Source organism: Dermacentor silvarum, chromosome 3 (genome assembly GCF_013339745.2).
Source record: "Dermacentor silvarum isolate Dsil-2018 chromosome 3, BIME_Dsil_1.4, whole genome shotgun sequence".
Classification (NCBI taxonomy): domain Eukaryota; kingdom Metazoa; phylum Arthropoda; class Arachnida; order Ixodida; family Ixodidae; genus Dermacentor; species Dermacentor silvarum.
The window spans coordinates 233,509,969-233,530,371 of record NC_051156.1 but is presented as its reverse complement, the minus strand read 5'-3'; the positions used below and the strand labels follow the sequence as shown (position 1 = coordinate 233,530,371).

General features: G+C 45.2%; 2 protein-coding genes across 2 annotated transcripts; one reads left to right on the top strand and one right to left on the bottom strand.

The window, feature by feature from the left end:
• Positions 1-9,312: 9,312 nt before the first annotated feature.
• Positions 9,313-15,777, top strand: LOC119445268 (uncharacterized). The gene is made up of 3 exons (XM_037709585.2): positions 9,313-9,338; positions 10,327-11,017; positions 12,546-15,777. Exons 1-3 carry the CDS (start codon positions 9,313-9,315, stop codon positions 13,239-13,241), a joined length of 1,413 nt encoding a protein of 470 aa, XP_037565513.1. The 3' UTR covers positions 13,242-15,777.
• On the bottom strand, positions 15,769-18,582 carry LOC119444213 (uncharacterized). The gene is made up of 2 exons (XM_037708644.2): positions 18,362-18,582; positions 15,769-17,575 (listed from the first exon to the last, which is right to left on the bottom strand). The coding sequence occupies exons 1-2, from the start codon at positions 18,572-18,574 to the stop codon at positions 15,977-15,979; spliced, it is 1,812 nt and encodes a 603-aa protein (XP_037564572.2). The 5' UTR covers positions 18,575-18,582; the 3' UTR covers positions 15,769-15,976.
• Between the last annotated feature and the right edge of the window lie 1,821 nt (positions 18,583-20,403).

The following is a 20,403-nucleotide window of genomic DNA, read 5'->3' as shown; positions in this document are numbered from 1 at the left end:
TTTCGTCTACGTCTTCCTACGTAACAATATAGTAAAAGTAGCAGAAAAATTCTATAACCTACCTGTACAGTAGCCAGGCTAGCCACGCTACCTCAACTCGAAGTAGTGATGAGCCGAATACAGATGCTCCTTCTGTAACTAGCAATAAAGTTAGAAGAGCCTTGCAAGACATCACCAGGGGAAAAGCGGCACGAAAAGATGGAATAACAGTAAATTTTATCAAAGATGGAGCAGATATTATGTTTGAAAAGCTTGCGGCACTTTGTACGCATTGCCTCACAAATTCAAGTATACCAGAGAGCTGTAGAAATGCGAACAATATACTAATCCATTAGAAGGGAGACGTTAAAGATATGAGGAATGATAGACCCATTAGCTTGTATAATTGTATAAGATATTCACAAGATCATTTCCAATAGAATCAGGGCAACACTTGACTGCAGCCAACCAAGAGAGCAGGCTGGCTTCAGGAAGGGTTATTCGACGATGGATCATATTCATGCCATCAATCAGGTAATAGAGATATCTGTGGAGTACAATCAGCCCATCTATATGGCTTTCCTAGATTATGAAAAACGTATTTGATTCAGTAGAGATACCAGCAGTCACAGAGGTATGCGTAATGAAAATGTGCAAGAGCGGTACGTGAATATCTTGGGAAACATCTACAAAGTTTCCCCAGCAACTTTGGTTCTCTTAAAGGAAGGTAGAAAGTTACCTATCAGAAAAGAGATCATGCAAAGAGACACAATCTCTCCAGTGCTATTACTGCATGCTTAGAAGTATTCAAGTTGTTACACTGGGAAGGCTTAGGCGTGAGGGTCAACAGCGAATATCTCAGTAACCTTCGGTTTGCAGATGACATTTCCTGTTCAGCAACACTGAGGACGAATTGCAACAGTTGATTGCAAACCTTATTCGAAAAAGTGTTATAGCGAGTTTGAAAATTATTATGAACAAGACAAAATAATGTTCAATTTATTCGCAAGGAAACAAGAACTCAGGATCGCCAGTCAGCCTCTTGAGTCTGAACAGGAGTAGGTTTACCTACTTCAGTTACACACAGGGGACTCTGGTCATTTGAAGCGAACTTACAGAAGAATAAAAATGGGTTGGAGTAAATAGGGCAAGCGTTATCAAATTCTGACTGGGGGCTTGCGACTGTCGTTGAAAGAAAAGTGTACAATCATTGCATTTTACCGGTGCTAACATATGGGGCAGAAACTTAGAGGTCAACAACGATGCTCTAGAACAAGTTAACGACCGCACAAAGAGGGATGGAATGAAAATTGTTATGCGTAACGTCAAGAGACAGGGAAGAGTGGTATGGATCAGAGAGCAAACGGTTATAGGTGATATTCTATAGTTGACATTATTAGAAATAAGATGGAGCTGGGAAGTTCATATAATGCGTCGGGTCGATAACCGGTGGACCATTACAGTTACAGAATAAGTGCCAAGGGAAGGGAAGCGCAATGGAGGCAGCCAGAAAACAAGGTGGGGTGATGAAATTGGGAAATTTGCAGGCGCAATCGGAATCGGCTAGTGCAGGACAGGGGTAATTGGAGATCGCAGAGAGAGACCTTCGTCCTGCAATGGACATAGAACACGATAATGATGATGATGATGATGATGATGATGATGTTAAGGTACACTAAGATCAGAAAGTTTAATGGAAAGTGTGACCTATGGCTATCGGTAAGGTGAAAACATTGTTCAGAAATTCTAAAGCAGAACTCATGAACCACAGAAAAAAATAGTGGGCAGCGTTGACTCTCACCTAACAGAGAGAGAGAGGGAAAAACGTTTATAGATATGAAGTGCATAGAGGTCAGTGTGGGGTACTCGCACATTCCTCAAAGCAAGCTACTCTGCGCCGGGGGAAGGGGAAGAGGAAAAGAAAGAGGAGCTTGGTGGGTGAGATGACGACAGCAGGACTATCAAAAAAAGCCTACCACCTGCACTTCGGACCCGTAATTTTTAAAAAGCAGGGTAAGGCTTGGATTGCCTCAAAACTATATTTAACGTCACGCCAAGGGCCTATAATAAATACTTTTGGGATGGTATCCGTGCCTTTTTCTCGCTTTTCGTGTGATACTTGAGAAAAGGCAGTTGGCGTCCGCTCTTGAAAAAGGAAGCCTTCAAGTTTCAGCTAAACCTTCATTGCATAGTACCCCAAAATATTTATAAAAGAAGCTCAGCTTACCCTGTAGACAAATGAAAACCCAACGAAAGAATCCACTCGAGTGTAGATTTTTTTAGATATTTATGTGGAACTGAATTACCACTGATGCGATCTTTGTCATCTGTCTTGCTATGTGAAACACCTCTAAGGCCTCACATTGCACGTCATATCATTCATCTGCCTAATCAAAATGCTTTTTTAAAAAGTGCAGCGTAGCTGGACTTCTCGGATTGTGCCCTTATGTGAGAAATATGATGCTTGTTGGTTGATTCTTTTGACTTATTTGCTCAGTTTTGCATTCACTGTCCTTCCGGTTTATTTCAAAAAGGAGGATCCACAAGGTTGCGCGTAATTGTAAACTGCGCATTCCGTGCCTGAAAACTCGTTCCGATTCTTACTTCAGATAAGAAGATAGCTAAAACTGTGACAAGAGAAAAAAAGCTTTTCAGTGAAGCCCCTGCCTGTGACAAAGGGGTTAGGCTCTTCGTATGCTGTATACGTTTTTTTTTTCCAATGTCTAAGAGACACTTTATTTTGTGGCAAACAAAAAGGGCCACCGTAAGCTATGGTTAATTGTAAACTTTCGTTGTTACCCTCCCTGCTCCTTTATACGCCATATTCTGCATAGAAACACAGACCAAGTCATGCAGTGTAATATTAAATAAGCGCGCGTAAAGAGAGCTTAAATGACTGCATTGTACCACAGTGAATAGCAAACTGCAATTCATCCATGCGACGGCAATACTTCTTAAGCGTCATTTGTAAGCAACCCTGTGGTTATGAAATATCACTGAGCAAGGGAAACAATATCTTTGGTCTGAAGCAGTAATAACCCCACCAAAACTGAGGGGTATGTGAAGATTTGAATTTTCGGACGAATCTCGTTTACTGTCCTGTTTTCTTCTGCAACAAAATTTTAAGGGCTACTTCAAAATTTTTTTACCGTTAACTAGGTAAACTAATGATTAGCACACTAGAGCATCAGACAAATGGCTGTTACCACACTGACGTATGCATCATACCGTATGCAGTCACTGACCTTCAATGTTCCATCTTTCTAAATAACCACCAGCAGAAGATCAACATGAATTTCTTTCTCGAAGACAACAGCACGAATACTTCGTACCAGATATGTACAAAGCCTTCCAGTTTTCTGTTTCGCATTGTGGATAATATTTTTACTGCCGGTATTATTTTGTTTTGGCATGTATATTTTTGTAAATGTGCTCTTTGGAAATTATGAATATGGTTACAACTTGTCTTATTACTTGTAATATTGTGCTGCTTGGATGTGTACACTGTTCACATGATGTTTACCATTATTAGTTCTCCGATTTATCACACAGCCATTTGGTGTCTTTTGTCTGTTATAAATAAAGGAACTATAATGTTTGCTTGCTTTCTTTTTTCTTTTTTTCAATATTTTATTATTGCTGTAATAACAGGCCCCAAGGCACCTTCAAGCAACCTTTTGCCGCTTTTCACCCAGGGTCCTCCAACTTAATTGTTGGTGATAAAAATTTGTCAATCATCGCTTCACTTATTGATTGAATACAGCTCGCGTAGCCGTTGCTATTCGATTTGCATATGATTACAGTATCCACTATTCAATATTCTCGAGTGTAAGGAATGAAAAAACCTATTTTTCTCTACAAGAGAGTAACACCGATGCAAGTGAAAACTGTGTATAATGATTCTGGTGCAGGAACAGAGTGTTTGCCACTCATAGACACCAGTTTCTGGATGAAAGAAGAGGAAAACTATCTTTACCTGGATAAATTCGAGTCATTGAAAAAGGCTGCCGGCCTTTACGCAGCGAACAAATTGAATGTCTTGAAACTCGCAAAACAATCTCATATAACTGATCTCGCTCTGCTTTGCATCATTTTAGGCAAATATGTTGCGCAATAGCAGTACACTTCGCCCCTTCAGTGAACACAGAATTTTGCGTGCATCTGGCATTGCGTTGTTTCTTTTATTTTTCTCGTTGCAATCAGTGCAATGGTACGTCAGATACGATCACCTTTCCATCATTTTTTATTAAAAGGCACTTCACTGGACAATCATTCGTGAATGGCATTTTATTTAATAAATATAGGAAATAAAATACCTTCTTAACCAATTGAAAAGCTTTAATGGTGCTGTTCTACCATACTTTGCTTGGAAATAAGAAAAATATTTTGCACTTTGTGAATAATCGCAAGGCTTTTTTAATCAAATATTCGTATTCAGTCTGATGCGCAAATTCACCTTTTCCTGTGGAAAACTCTATGACATAGCGAGCTTTCTACAACAATATCACTTCTTCACGAACTTCAACAAATCAACTAATGTGTGCAGTTCTCAGAGGCTCTGTGAAGTGATCCTCTGTTAAAACTTACAACTTCAGCAACTTTCAGAAAAAAAAACATTAATTTATTGAAGCGCACGTAGCCTCCTACATGCCACTCTGCATTGGAGATGGGCGTATTAGAGTTGTCGCGATAGCCATGCAAGGGATAATTAACCGGGAGGGCGAACATCCCACTACCGCTAGATCCTGCGCACCATCACACTTCAGTGGTGGAACTGAGCTTACGGTGACCAACGCTTTGTACGGTCGAACGCACACTTGTGTGGTTAGTACGTGCGCATCGAAGCAGTCCGATAAGCCAGGAAACACGCGGGTTGCCTTGAGAACGTGAGCATTCTGCGTAGACGCTGTGGCATTAGCGCCTTCTTTCCTGGCAAGCTGGTTGCTCAGACATGAAGCAACCAGCTTCATTTATGTTTGAAAGGAAGTTTTTTTAGTCGGCCAAGTGCTGCTCAAAAGTAACTTAATACTGAATTGAGGAGGAACTTTCAAAGGCTGCGTAGAGGCACTCGAGAACGTACGCAGTCACCACTTCCTTCATAAAAGTGAGGGTCTTGCTGTCAACAAACGTATCACGATAACCATAATATTGGAGCATAGAGTTTCTGGAATCGATCTGTTTACTAGTTGCCTTCAAATATGTAGGTTCTAGCAATACTCTGAGGTAAATTTCTCTTCATGTTGAAAGTTTATGTGACGGGGCTTAAGTGCGTTCATATAAAGCAGCTAGCCATGTACGGCGGCTTCCTGTGCACAGGTTCACACTCAATACATTTTTTTTTCTCGATAGTTTCCCTTTCTTTGTTTTTGTCACTTGTGTTCTATGCTGTTGTTAATGTTTGTATACGGTCACAGAAGACGCAAACTGGTGAATATGGGAAATACCCGATCAATGAGAGCTCCTGGGCAGATAACGTGACCTGTTGGCAAATGAAATGGTACATTGAAAGTCCATTAGTGAATAACGAAAATTAACATTGTATTTTTTGATGGAATCTGTCTTATGTTTCATCACAAATTTTGAAGCAGAATATATGTCATACTTCATTTCGCTAGGCTTCTGGGATATACGGTGATTTAATTGATAAATTCCCGAGATTCGCTGTCGGTCTTCCACATATTTAGGGTGTGAAATAGTAGAGACTATACTTCCGTCAATAACGAGTGAAAGGAGAAGTAGAAAAGAAAACCATCATATAGGATGCTGAACTAAAGAGAGAGAGAGAGAGAGAATGTATGCATAGAAAAGCAAGAAGAATAACCAGAGGTAGTTACAGTTAGCTACCCTGCACGGGGGGAAGGAGTACGGGGCTAAAATATAGCATAGCTTGCACTGGAGGCTAAATGCTAAAGAGACAGTGGAGCTGATGGGCACCTAGCTAGTCCTGGCTTTTGGGCTAGGCTAAGCATTACCAAGTCATCCCCAGCATTTCTCGGAATTTATCGCGATGCGCGGCTTCTTCTTCGGGAGTACAAACTATCTTTGGGCGTCATGGCTTCTACTGATCGAGCGCCGCCACGCACACATAGCTGTTGCCTCAAGGTCGGCGCAAGCGCAGATCCAATCGTTATAACAGCGCATGCGCACATCTCGGCGTGGCAGCGGAAACCGGTTGCCCGCCGTGTCTCCGAGCTACAGTGTACTAGAATTGGGCAGTGGAACGACCGCGCTCCTTGGGCGACTATCGCGGCGGCAAAAGTAGCGGCGGCGCTGTGATTGGCGACTAAGGGGAGGCGCCCATCGAAGCCTACGGGGCATGTGGGCTCTAAAGGCTACTTCCGCAACTTCTTTCATTCAGTCGCACCCAGGACCCGCCCGTTAAGTGAAATGAAATTTTCTAGCGTTTGAAATTTACTCTTTCTCTATTTTAGCCAAAACCGCGATGCAAAGATGCTTTCTTGCACCGATTGGAAATGACGGTTCATGCTGTGCGCATTGTTTACTGGTATGAATAGATGAGACGAAATAAGTAAAAAAACTGCAACAGATAATGATTACCTTCAAAGTTTTATTGCACACTGCCGTGGTATGAGGATGCCAAGAATTCACATACTATTAGAATGCACAACACAAATATGCAACATGTTCCAGGTCAAGAAAATGCAGAAAGTATTAACATATACACAAATGTACAATGATTTAGAAACACATTGAAAGGTTTTCCATGGTATGACAAAATTGAGAAATACAGAAATGCATAATACAGAAATGCCTAAAATGCCTAATACAGAAATGCACAATAGAAATAAACATGTTTAGCAATGCCATGGTTAAAAACGCAAAAATGTCTTCACACGAAAAGCCCCAGAGCTACCCTCTGTGCAAAATACGGCCCTTTCGACTCTCACTTCACCTGTGACGGCGTCAAAGGTGCACGAAGTGAAACAAAATCCTTCTGCGTCTTGCGTCTCATGCAGAACCCAGCGCTTATTAGGCGGGGTTACGTTCTTTAGCGAGGCGACAGTCACGACAGAATTTACATCACCACTTTCGTGCTCGTACAGACAAACTGTCTCACAGACATCAGTAGTCTCATCTACAGTTTGACGCTCTTCAGCACTCGAGAACAGTACCTTTTTAGCTGGTCTGTTGATCTCTTCAGCCTTGCGTTTTCTCGCGTCCCTTTTCGCCACCACGCGCTTGCTTAAGTACGCCGGGACGTTCGGCGAGATTGTTGGCACGGCGTCTGACGAAAGCGTAGGCTTTCCTCGCGGTAGACGAACTTCTTCGCCGTTGATTACGTGCACATAGTCCCTCACAACACAGTGCGGCTCAAAGTGTAGTTCGCAAACTGCACAATACTCCGTAAGTGGTTTATCCGCTGTGTGCAAGTTCCGCTGCCATAGGCTCCCTCGTTCAGAGTCCTGCGTGCCTTGAAAAGCGAGGGCTTCTTTGTAGCGCCCGCTCGAGTGTATCCAGTGCTACATCCAGGGGCGTAGCAATGGTTCAAGCGTTGCTTACCCATTGGTGAAGCAAGGAGTCACCCTTCATACACAAACTGTGTTGAAAAACACTCACTAAAAAATTGTCGCAGTTTCACCCGAAAGGTGAAGCGCCCATTGCGATAGCAAATTAGTAGAGAGCTATACAGAGTAAGGATAGTAGTTTTATCACCTGTGTAAACTTGCACACGTAGCAGCACCAGCAACACGCAGAACTGTTGTCAACGCCGTTGGCGTTTTGCCCGCGTTCGCACCGAACGCGCGCAGCGTTTTTATATAAATACGTATTTGGTGCCAAAGTTAAACGTCGCCTCCCCTCCCTCCCTCCCGTCCCCCCAGAGCCTTTCGCGTGGCGGAAATAGCGGGATGGGAACAGCAGGTTGGTCGGTGAGTCAGCAGGAAGTCCCTGCAGTCTATAGGCAAGGTCACCCGAGCCTATAGACTGCAGGGACTTCCTGCTGACTCACCGACCAACCTGCTGTTCCCATCCCGCTACCATCTCCCCGCACTACACAGCCTCGTGGAGTTCGTGGAGGCGAGTGGGATAGCAGCATACCGCTGAGCGTACCTGCCCTTGCCGGTCCCTGCCGCCTCTGCTGCCTACCCATGTGCGGACGAGCCCCCTGAACTATCTCTCTTCTCTTTTTCTTTACCTCCTACTCCCCCTATCCCCTACGACGCTGCGCCGTGCTCCCTTATGGGCTGCAGAATTAAGCGTCTCTTCCTTATGTATAATAAACACCTTCAAATAGTTGCGTTTGCTCTCTATATATGGAAAGGAGGAAAGAGACGCTTAATTCTGCAGCCCTTCAGGGAGCATGGCGCAGAACGCGCGTTTGCTCTCCGACGTGCGTTCGCTCCTCATGAAAGCGCGCGTCCCTCGCGCCCTTTCACTCGCACATACAGCGTCCGGAGCGCGGCGACGATTTCATCGCCGTTGACGTCATACGGAACCTCACGGTGACGGCGACGGCGACGGTGACGACGATGGCGACGCTGACGGCAGAAATCTGCTTTGGTGCGTCCAAATAATTGCTATCGCAATAATAAAGGAGCACGTAGCCGAAACAGTGGGCCTACGCCAAATATCGCGCACGCGTTGTCAACGGGAACAGCGTAGTCGGCGACTGCAGCGCCGCCGCTACGCTCGCCACCTACCGTGACAGCTCTGTCAAGGCGCAGCCCCCGACGGTGAAGCGACCGTCTTCACTGTCCTATTCTAGTACGCTGCATCCGAGCTGCTGCCGAGCTGCTGCCGACGCCGCCTGCGTTTCCCCGCGCGAGCGTGGGAAACGCGATCGCTGTCGGCGCATGCGCAGTGCACAGGCGGTAGGTCGCGCCAGGTGTTCTAGCAGCTGTGGCGTCGCTGGTTGCCATGGCTATGGCGCTGCTGGCTTTCTGTGAAACACCATACTTTTTACGGCTAGCTTAAACAACTTCGCTGTTAAAAGAGGAAGGGAGAGAAAGAGACAAGCACGAAAAAACCACGTAAGCTATAGAGCGGCAGGGGGCGGCCTCCTTAAAGTCTATCGTGAAGGCCCGTAGACCGCAATAAGCTTAGTAACGCGAGTAATGCCTTCAACACGGATGTTCTTTGGGAGCAGTGACCTAAAGCTTTTAGTTCTGACAGGGGATGATTGTCGAATAGACGATATGCAAAACTGATTGGTCATCTGCCAACACTGGGCACCGGAAGTCCGGTCGCCATCTTGGTTGCGGCGAGTGTTCAGCTGCCAGCGTGTGTTTCTATGTGTGCGCCGCATTGAGATCTGTTTGTATGTGAGCGAAAATTTTATATGATGGCAAGTCCTCTCGGTACGTACCAGCCGCGATGCATTCCGAGTCTGAGCAGCCCAGGTTGGACGACGAATTTGACGGTCGTTCCGCATATATCGGAGCGCACATTGGAATGGTTGTGCGACCAAAAATGCCCCTCTGCCCGTCAGCGCAAGAAGGCGTACAGCTTTGCCATAGAGGCCTACTGTTCGCCGTCATCGCTTCGTACGAACACGTGTGACTCAGGGTAAGCAAACTTTTTACTGTAGTACTACAACTGGCATACTTTGCGAACGGCGTCTGACGCCATCCTTGCACTGGCGCTCTCGCGCACACCCGGAACCGTATCGCTCATTTTGATATGGAAGTTTCGTCACAACCGAATACAGTGGGAGCTTCTCTTTCTTCGTTTCCGGGAGTGTTTGTGGACGGAAGCAACCTGCGCACTAGTAACGTTGTGTTAAGATGCGACCGGTTTCTACATGTTGAAGGGGCGGACGCCGAGTCACCCAAGAAACAACTTGCAAAACAAACGCACCGATACTGTCGAACGACCACGTGCCCAGAGCGCTGCATATTGCTTTGCAGATCAGTTCTTGAAGTTTTATCTCACCCGTCGTGGTGGCTCAGTCGCCTAAGGCGCTCTGTTGCTGAGTGCGATATCGCGGGATCGAGTCCCTGCCGCGGCCGCCGCATTTTAATGGAGGTGATATGCAAAAACGCTTATGTACTTGCGTTGTAGGGCACGTTAAAGAACCCCAGGTGGTCTAAATTAATCCGGAGCACTCCACTAGGGCGTGCCTCATAATTTTTAGTTTTATCATGTGGTTTTTCGAGTGATAACATTACTGATATAGAAACAATTATTTGTTACCAGCACTACGTTATTTGATTGCCAGAGTCAATGTTTAATTGCAGCTTTCATCATGAAACAAACACTCGTCGTAAGGTCTCTATGGAAGAGTTTTATCTTATATACATTGAGATGTCTCGGTTCTTGGGCACTCTCCCATTAAAGCACATGCCACTGTTATGAGTACCACAGCACTGTTTTGGCTTTTCTTTTCAGACTTGGTATCGTCCATGTGCATTGCACGTGTTTCCGAAGTCAAAAGAAAAGTGGCCGTCCCTACAACGTGCAGCTGTCAGTTCAGAGTGCCACCGGTGTGCCTCGTACCACTACCTGTGAATGCCCCGCAGGAAAGAGTGGAGCCTGCAGCCACATCCTTGCAGCAGTACGCCTGCTAGCCCTGCTGAAGCAGCAAGGATTTGCGGAGCCGCCACCAGAACTTTCCTGCACAGAGCTGCCTCAGCAGTGGAGACGCCCGAGACAGAAAGGCATAAAGCCTGCAAGTGTTCTAGACGTAGACTGGCGAGCCCCACGAGAAGGTGGTGTGCAGTTGCCAGTGACTGCTCGCCTTTCAGATGCAAGCTTGGACTACCAAGATGAAGCTAGCCAAGTAGCCGCAATCCAGTCACTTGGTGCGGAGCTAGAGTCACTGGGTGACTTTCCTTTTGCCGCTGTCTTACTGGACGTGCAGGCTCCTCTGGTGAAGACAAAGGCAGGTCTTGCTCCAGCAGACTCTCCACTGACATACCAGCAGTCGGACAGGCCGCATGATTTTAAGACGTGGATGTCGTCAACCATAGCCCCTGGTGCAGGCACTAGTTGTGCTGTCCCACGACTGGCGCTTTTCACTGGTGCAGTGCAGCACACATTTCCTGATGTCCTCACAGTTGACGAACAACAAATTCTGATGGTTAGCACATTAGTTGTTGCTTTCGTTCATTGCATTTATCAGGTGCTTTTGCAGGTTTGCCATGTGCTTATGGTAGCAAAAGTGTTATTTTCTTTCAGCATATAGCGAGTGCTTTTTACATATGGCAGTAAGCATGCTTGTTGCAATGCGTCGGCAGTCCTGAATGCGCATTCGTGCATACTGCCTATTTACATTCAGGTCGGATTAAATAAGAGCATGCATTGAGCATCATGCTTGATAAGTATTTAACATTCATTGAGAAGGCCTTGCTGGCCCTGATCACACCACCTACATGCCAGGTCATGGGAACTGTTACTGATGATCTTACTAAAAGGATATAATGTAACCGCCAAAAGTTCATTGGCTCAGTGAGCACCATCCAAGCTGCATGGCCGCTTTGTCTGGCGATGGACGTCTGCTGTGATAGTAGAGTTCAAAGCATGCATGTCTGACGATACTATACTTTTAGACCTGCTGCTCTTAATTGGTGTGCATAGCGTGCTCTTTATCTCATGAACACGCGTACAAGAACGATTACTGCTTTAACGTGAGGCTTATAGTGCGTGAAAAGACAAGGACAGACATGACACACACACAGGCGCTAGCGTCTGAGTGTGTCACGTCTTCCTTCGTCCTTGTCTTTTCATCTGCTATAAGCCTCACGATGCCATACCAAGAAACCCAAATCACTGCATTACAATACTGTTTTAAAATGTTCACGCTTCCTATGTGCGCAGCTAAAGATGCTCACTTTGACTGCTTCACAGCCAGCTGCATGTTCTTACTCTTTTTTTCTGTTGTGGTTTCCGGTTTTTTATTGCTGCAATTTGTCATTCGCATAATGTGCGTCCAAAGTAATGTGAGCATTGGTCAGAGCTGACCTAGCCGCCATATTACTTTTGACCAGTGCCAGTGGCACATTACAGTCGTACAGGGTGGGGACTGGAATTTAGTGTGTTTATTTGTCAACCATAGTAATAGCCATATTAAGCCATGTAATTGGCCCTGTGCTGAAGGCACTGTAGCTTCATAATTCACAAAAGATACCGGTTGGTGGTGAAAGTGGTTGGTGGTGAAAGTTTGCACTGCCAACAGTTCGAGCTTTCTGTTGTCAGTCATTGCCGCAGTCAAATGCTGTACAATTACAACTGCGATGCCTGCGACAGAGGATGCCTTATTTCTCCTTCCCCACCCCTTGTAGATGGCCTTGTGTAAGATGATGTCTTGTTAACACTTATAGAATGGCCCAGTAACCTTCAAAATAGCTCTGCAGCATATAACAAAAACAGCTGTGTGGCGGCTCACACAAGGCACGAAAGATGATTGGCTTGCAGCTAATTGTGAAATTTTCGCTGTTTGGCCATTTAATCGATCAGCATTTTGCATGCTCAGATTAGCGTCATCTGATGCACCGTTACTAGCAAAAGTCGACAGACTGGATGTGCGCCAAGCATGATTATTGAGAACTGCTGAAATGCATTAAAGTACAGACTTGCGGCAAATATATATTATTGTATTTCTTTCCTAGCACCTTCAACTTGCTCCTGAGGAAGCCCAGGACCTAGAAGTGAATACCAGGCAGCAGGCCCTGAGCGACAGATGGCACTCTGCACGACATCACCGCCTCACAGCGTCCACCTTTGGCAGGGTGATAAAGCGGAAAGAATGGACCGAGAAAGGACTAAGAAACCTCTTAGACCCAAAGGATCTGTCCCGTGTACGAGCTATACAATATGGAAAGAAAAATGAGTCTGTTGCTGCAGAGCGGTATGCCACTACAATGAGAGCTGCAGGACACAACGTGACCCTGCAACATTGTGGCCTTGCTGTGCACCCTAGCTGTCCATGGCTGGGTGCAAGCCCGGATAGGTTGGCCTTTGACCCCGAAGAAGGCACCTATGGTGTGGTAGAGATAAAGTGCCCCTACTCTTTAAAAGACAGTGAAGCCAATACTGTAACCACCAAAAACTTTTGTCTTACATTTGTTGATGATACACCGCAGCTCAAGAGAGATGACGAATATTTTTATCAAGTTTTAGGACAGATGGCTGTCACAGAATGCCAGTGGGCGGACTTCGTAGTTTTTTCGGAAAAGTGGATAGCTGTGGAGCGCATTTATTTTGATCAACAGAAGTGGGACAATGTTAAGGCACAGTTAGATGATTTCTTTTTTACTACAGCTCTGCCTTACTTTGCTGCTCGTAACACTGCTGCGTTGTTATAATTCTGGCAATATATGTTTTGTAATGAGGTTGCATTGATATGTGGATTGAACATTTTTCTTCATTGTAGTGATCTACTTTGCAGCTTGTGAGCGATCACAACGTTGTTCTAGCAGATTTATCAGTTCTGTATGTGAAGGTTGCGAAAACACCTAGTCGAAAGATTTATGCCTACAGCGGGGCCAACTACGAGGCGATTAGCGCTGCTTTCGAGTCGTTCTTTCCAACTTTTGATGCACTCGCAGATGATCTAGATATCGAACAACTGTGGAATACTTTCAAACTGAAAATGTTTGAACTACGTGAAGGTTTTGTCCCATCACGAGTTATATCAAGTAGGCGAGCTCAAGACAAACCCTGGTTTAATGCAGAGTTACGTGCCCTTGTTCGATGACAGCGACGAACTTATCAGATACAAGGCGTCTAATTCGCCAGAGCATTTGGCCTTGCTGAAAGCAATAGAAATTGAATTTAGACAAAAGTCTGACATCGCTAAGGACTTGTATTTTTTTAATCTAGATGAAAGACTTTTCAGGGATACCAAAGAATTTTGGAGGTATGTGAAGCGTAATGGCAAGGACAACAGATTGATACTTGCTTTAAAAAATGATGAAACACTTATTCATGATAATGAGTCTAAAGTTGAAATTTTTAGCCGTTATTTTTTATCTGTGTTTTTGCCGTCTAGCTCATGTACTATCTGTTTTGAATTACCTATTGAAATAGACCGCATGCCGGAAGTCACCTTTTGTGTCGATGGTATCCGTATGTGAACCAGACTAAGGCATGCGGCCCTGATGACATTCCTGCCGCTATCATAAGAAATTGTGCGGACGCATTATATTTTTATTTCACCCGATTGTTCGAGAAGTCCCTCAGTGAAATAGACATGCCTGATGATTGGAAATTAGCGCGAGTCGTGCCCCTACATAAGAGTGGTGTGCGAAACTCCGTTCAGAACTACAGGCCCGTTTCCTTAACTAGTATAACCTGCAAAATTATGGAGCACGTAATATACAGTTGCGTTATGGCCCATTTAACTAAACATAATCTCCTAAGCCCCAGCCAACATGGTTTCAGGCGTGGTTTATCTTGCAATACACAGTTGGTAGAATTTATACACTATTTAGCCTCGGCTCAATAAGCAACAAGTTGTGGACTGCATTTTCTTAGATTTCCGTAAAGCATTTGATGTAGTCGCACACAGTCTCCTAATCTCTAAATTAAAAGCTTTAACTTGGATGGTCAAATAATAGCGTGGATTGCTGAATATTTGTCATTGCGGAAACAGGCTGTTGTTCTGAACGGTATATCTTCACAATATGCATCAGTTACGTCGGGAGTTCCCCAAGGCTCAGTGTTGGGGCCACTATTGTTTTTGTTGTACATTAATGATATTTCAATTGGTATACAGTCTTCATTCAGGATGTTTGCCGATGATTATGTTCTTTATAGAGTCGTAGATTCCATTTCCGATTCACAAATCCTGCAAGTTGACTTTACTATAGCAGACTGGTGTGTGCGTTGGGATATGTCATTAAATATAAATAAGACTGTTCACGTCACCTTCACAAGAAAACGAGCTAATCATCCATATAGGTATAGAATTCATGATTTTACTCTAAGCATAAGCAAGGAATTTAAATACCTAGGCGTCTTTTTTACTTCTGATTTACGATGGAACAAGCATGTTAACTATATTGTAAATAAGGCAGCATCAGTTTCGGGATTCTTGTGGCGCAATTTTAGTCATTTACCGAGTAACTTAAAAACGCAGCTGTATTTCAGTCATGTACGTTCAATACTTGAATATGGATATGTTTGTTGGGACCCACACACATCTGAGCTTATAAATAAATTAGAAAAAATTCAGAATAGGGCAGTTAGATTTGTTCTTGGTAACTATAGTCGGCAGCTTAGCATGACAGAAAGCAAACAAACTTAAATGGCAAGAGCTGAAGGATCGTAGAAGGCATATCAGATTAAAATTTTTCCACAATATTTATTATTCTAAAACGGGCACAAACCGCGTAGTATATATCCAGGCACCACACTACATATCTAAGCGACTGGACCACTGTTTGAAGGTCAGGGAATTTTCTTGTAGGGGTGACGTTTTCCGTTATTCTTTTTTTTGTTAGAACTGTTCTAGATTGGAACTGTTTGCCATCGCGCATTGTTACATCACAGAAAATGATGCTTTCTTCCACACATTGTAATTATTTGTTCATGTATTTAGTTAAGTTTGTAACCTCCCTGCTGTAATGCCCTACGGGGGATGCAGGTAACTAATAAATAAATGGTGATATTTTGTATTTATGGCTTTTTTTGTGCTAGACATTGCCTTTCTTTGTATTATTGTCCATTCCTTATTGTTTGTATAATCATCATTGCATATTTTATTTTAAATCGTTTATTCCAGCCGAGCTCGAGCTACGATGAAGAACAAGCTGTACGGCTGATGATAAATACAAATGAGGAATTTGTAGTGTCGCTCTCTCGTGTCTCTGTTTTTTTTCCGATGAATCACCAACATGCCCAAGCTTCCACGCTATGAGGAATTTGTACAAGTGATGTGTACAAATGAAGAAGAGTCAGTCATGGGTCGCGTTCACACATTGTATATTTTATTTATTTTTTATCGTGACTTCATCTGGTTGTAGGAATGAGGGAAGTTCCTTCTTCTGTGTCATCTCGCTCCGTGGTTTGAGCCTATGAATAGAGGTCATCCTCCAAGTTATTCATCCATTAGCTCTGTTGGAGGTGCCAGCTGTCGCCTGCTTGGTGGTGAAGGTTTGCTCAGAGGGCTTTGAAAGTTTGTGAGAATAGCAGCCACAGTCCAGATCTGATTGATTATGGGAGCCAGAGTGAGTGGGATCGGACGATCAAATATATGGAATGATTTGATTCTCCTTATTCTCCTTTCTACATGGATCCTCAATGAAGCAATCTCCTTAGTTTCCCTTACTTGTTGTTCAGAGAGGGCATTCCTGTGCAGAAATGGTGGAATGTTTAGCTTGACATTTTTTCTTGCCAAAAGGTCCTCAATCAAGAACCCCTTGTCTGCCATGACGGAATCATTTCCATCAAACTTGAGGTCGAGAAATCCACTTTTCAGTACGGCCTCCCTGTCCGAGATAGAACCTGTGTAGAGCTCTGACACAAAGGTAACTAAGCCATTTGGTGAAACACCAATGAGGCCTTTAAAGGTATTTGAAGACTTGTAAGCAGAGTAGGAGCTCGATTGGAGAGACAGTGAGGAGGGCACCTCACACTTTATCTCAGTTGCATCCAAAATAACCCTTGTTGTTGAATACGCACTGAATGCTGCAGGCAATGTTGCGTCTATTACAGCTCTTGATGCCCAGAGTGGTAATTTGCAGAGTCTTATGTACATGAAGTTAATCCATGACACACATATGCGTGACACTGTTGATTGAGTGATGCCAAATCTGTGTGCCAGGTCATGCTCGAAGAGGCCAAGACGAAGCCTCACAAGTACGAGGAACAGCTCATTCTCCACTGTCAGCTTCCGCCGTCGGCCCCCGCTAGCTTTGATGCCAGCATTCCTCAAAACGTTACTCCCATTCTTTCCAGGATTGATGTAAGCCATCAATGCCAGGAAGTGCCGGTATGTTGGCATTCCTGTGTAGGCAAGCAAGTCCTCATTTGAGTGTTTAAAATGCTCAACGCAAAAGCTTGTTAAACTTTCTGTCTCTTCAAGACGTGTAGTGAGGCGGTGATTTTCTTGGAGAGAGAGGTGCATCTCTGTCTTCGTTTGGAGCAGCTGCTCCTGGAGGACTTCACATTCATATTTAAGTCTGTCTATTTCATTGCCCTGTGTGGCAACCACACCCTCAAGACGTTCCACTTCACTGACAGGCTCGCCACCACCTAATGAAGGGACTGTACCAGCAGCAGGTGAACAACTGGTGGTGTCTCCCTCTGTTTCAGGTGTGTCGGACCCTACAGCTGCTGCAGACGATCGATCAGTAGACTGGTCATCAAAAAATCTTGCTTCACTGTCTTCTACAGTCGATGCTTGAGCAGTAGCTTGATCTGGAATCTGATGTGCTGATCTGGAATCTGATGTTCGCTTCTTCGGTGGCTTGCGAAGCTGCTGCATTTTGCCAAAGCTGAACACACTGGGGCAGGCTGTTTGTCGCAGCAAGTTGTTGCCACAGGATACACTGGGAATAAAGTCTGATGGCAGGAAATGCCTTGAACACACTTTTGTGCATTTTGTCACGTTGAAGAATTTCCCTTCATCGCGCTTGATGGCGATGATCCACTTTTTGTATAATGTGGCATCTCTTGGGAAGCGATGATACGAAACCTGCAAGTTTCAAGAGATAAACATGAAGTTAAAACCTGCATCAACAAAACATTAATAACCCGTATGTGCAATACATGAATGTTGTGACCTGCGGGTGATATTTAAAAATACTTCGCTTGATAATAAATCTACCACAACCGTGCAAGCGTTTGTTACCGGGCTGTTGTGGTCGATATGCATATCTGTCACGCGGACCCTTTCGATCGCGATTCTTCTCGATACAGATTAAACAAATTGCGATCGGCCGCGATCGTGTGGTGCGCTAGAACTCGGCAAACTCGATGCAGTTAGTTGTACCATATAAGAGTGATCATTGATCACGATCGTAAATGCCCGCGTGACACCCGCGCGAGAACGTGCGTCCGTCGCTTTATCCGCACTATCCGGCATCTCTATCGCGGCGCGAGGGTTGGTCTGTACCCGAGAAAATCTCGACGTTAATGGCCTTGAGCCCAAGGGCTTACAAGAGCGAGCGCCAGGTACCCTAATATTTACAGCCTCTGCACATCCACAACATCTGAATTTGCTCTAACGACAAGGCTGCTGTCATGACCGTCGGACAAAAAAAAAAAAAAGTGGGTCGTACGGGGTTGACGCAAAAAGGAAAGGCCGCCTTTCGAAACTTTCACTAACATCGGGAAAGTACAACACGTTACTTCTCTAACTGTTCTTATAATTTATTGGTAACTAGAGGTTATTTCTCTTTTTTTTTTCAACGGACGACTATTAATACGGGTACGTCCGATGTGTACGGATTAACACGGGTGTGAAACAATAACCACGCACCTTGTTCCCGTCTGGATCCTTGGGTCCACGCTGCTTACACCAGGGGACACAGCAGTGCGTCGGCATTTTAGCTATACGGTGAGGGTCGATCTGGGGCTTGTGAATCCGTGCGGGTAGTGCGGGCCTTGCGCCGTCCGCTCGCTTCCTCGCCGCAACCAAGATGGCGGACCTAACTCTCAACTTGTGCACGAGATGGCGCCGCGCATTTCGCATATTGTCTATTGTGAAGTGAGGCTGGGCAAAGGGGAGAAACCACTAGGCATGGACAACAGGCAATGCATGGCAACACTAGGCATGAATGGCGAGGCAGAAAAACAGAGGCATATGACAGGCAAATAGCAACAGACAAGGCAAGGCAGTAAATGTTCTACATGGATTAAAGTCAAAATTGCGATGACAAACTCTAAAGGCAAAGACAAACTCTAAATAAATTGCAACAGGCACAAGCACAGCACTTTCAAAAGTCCACTTCAAAGTCCTGAAGATGGGTGGGCAGTCTGCGATGTCTGACTGGGCGCTGATCGTTCAGCGGCAAAGCAGATGCAGTTTCTGAGCTACGTGACACACTACCGGTTGATTGCTGCAGGCTAGGCGGTTCGCACTGCTGAGGGCACGAAGGCGAATCTTGTCCAGAGGACGAAGACAAAGATGACGCTGTGTCTTCTAGGCACTTCACAGGAGGTGGCGGCACATAACGTTTCAGTTGTGAAACGTGCACTGTTCTTGGCTGAGCAGAGTGCCTGGTGGACGGACTTGAAACCTGGATGGCCCTAAATGCGGCAGGCGTAAGATGTTAAAAAAATTAAATTATGGGGTTTTACGTGCCAAAACCAGTTCTGATTATGAGGCACGCCGTAGTGGGGGACTCCGGAAATTTGGACCACCTGGGGTTCTTTAACGTGCACCTAAATCTAAGTACATGGGTGTTTTCGCATTTCGCCCCCATCGAAATGCGGCCGCCGTGGCCAGGGTTCGATCCCGCGACCTCGTGCTCAGCAGCCCAACACCATAGCCACTGAGCAACCACGGCGGGTGGCGTAAGATGTTCTGCTAGGCGGTAGATGCCTCTGAAGCGAGGGGACAGTCTCTCAAGCACTTGAAGCACAGGTTGTTGGCAACAGATCCACACAAAATCACCCACACTGAATGTATGCGGACGATGTGTTCTGTCATAGATGTGCTTCCTACGATCTTGAGCTTCGCAGTTAGCCATGGCTTCAGTACGATGTGCTTGAACATCCAGAAGACGATCTGTGAGCAAGGAGTTGCTCACTGGCCGGTAGCGCTCCGCTGGTAGCCTTGGGATGTACCCGTAGAGTAGCTCAAATGGACTGAAGCCAGTGCTTGCATTGAGTGTAGTGTTTACAGCGAATGCTGCTCCCTCTAACTCAGTTATGCATGACTGATTTTCTGGGGAGCCCTTGCTGCTTACACAACTTGAGGAGAAAAATACAGCACTAGCAATGCAAAAATAGAGGCAAGCCTACATGTACTTCGGCTGTACGGCACGGCATCGGGCACTAAGTTTATGCAATCTTCCACACCTTTGAAATGGCCCATGTCATCCTTGTCACGAGCAAATGTGAGATGATGATCTGAAAGGGCTGTGGCCAGAGCTACTTGCTGCATCTCTGATAAGTCCTTTGCCACAAAAGCGGGAGGACGATCAGGATGAATTGTTATGGCTACTGTGCCCTCTTGAGCAATAGTGGCTTATTCTGGCAGGCTTTTGCACAAAGGCTTCCAAATGGGCTCCATTTCTGGGAGCGGTGCTTCCTGGAGACCGTCTGAACATGGCAATTCAGTACATTGTGCTAGGAAAGACTGCCGAAAAATTACTGTGCAAGAGGCACGTGGATATAGTTTTTGGTGCGCCTGTATGATTGTACCAGAGGCCAGATGGTGGATTTCGGCTGGATTTGGAGGCTCGAACACAAGTCTTGTATTGCTGGCACGAAACCAAACTTCACCCCGTATCACCGGCAAGACATTATTGCTGATCGCAGCAGCTTCCACTAGAGCTGTTATGGGGCCCACTGTAA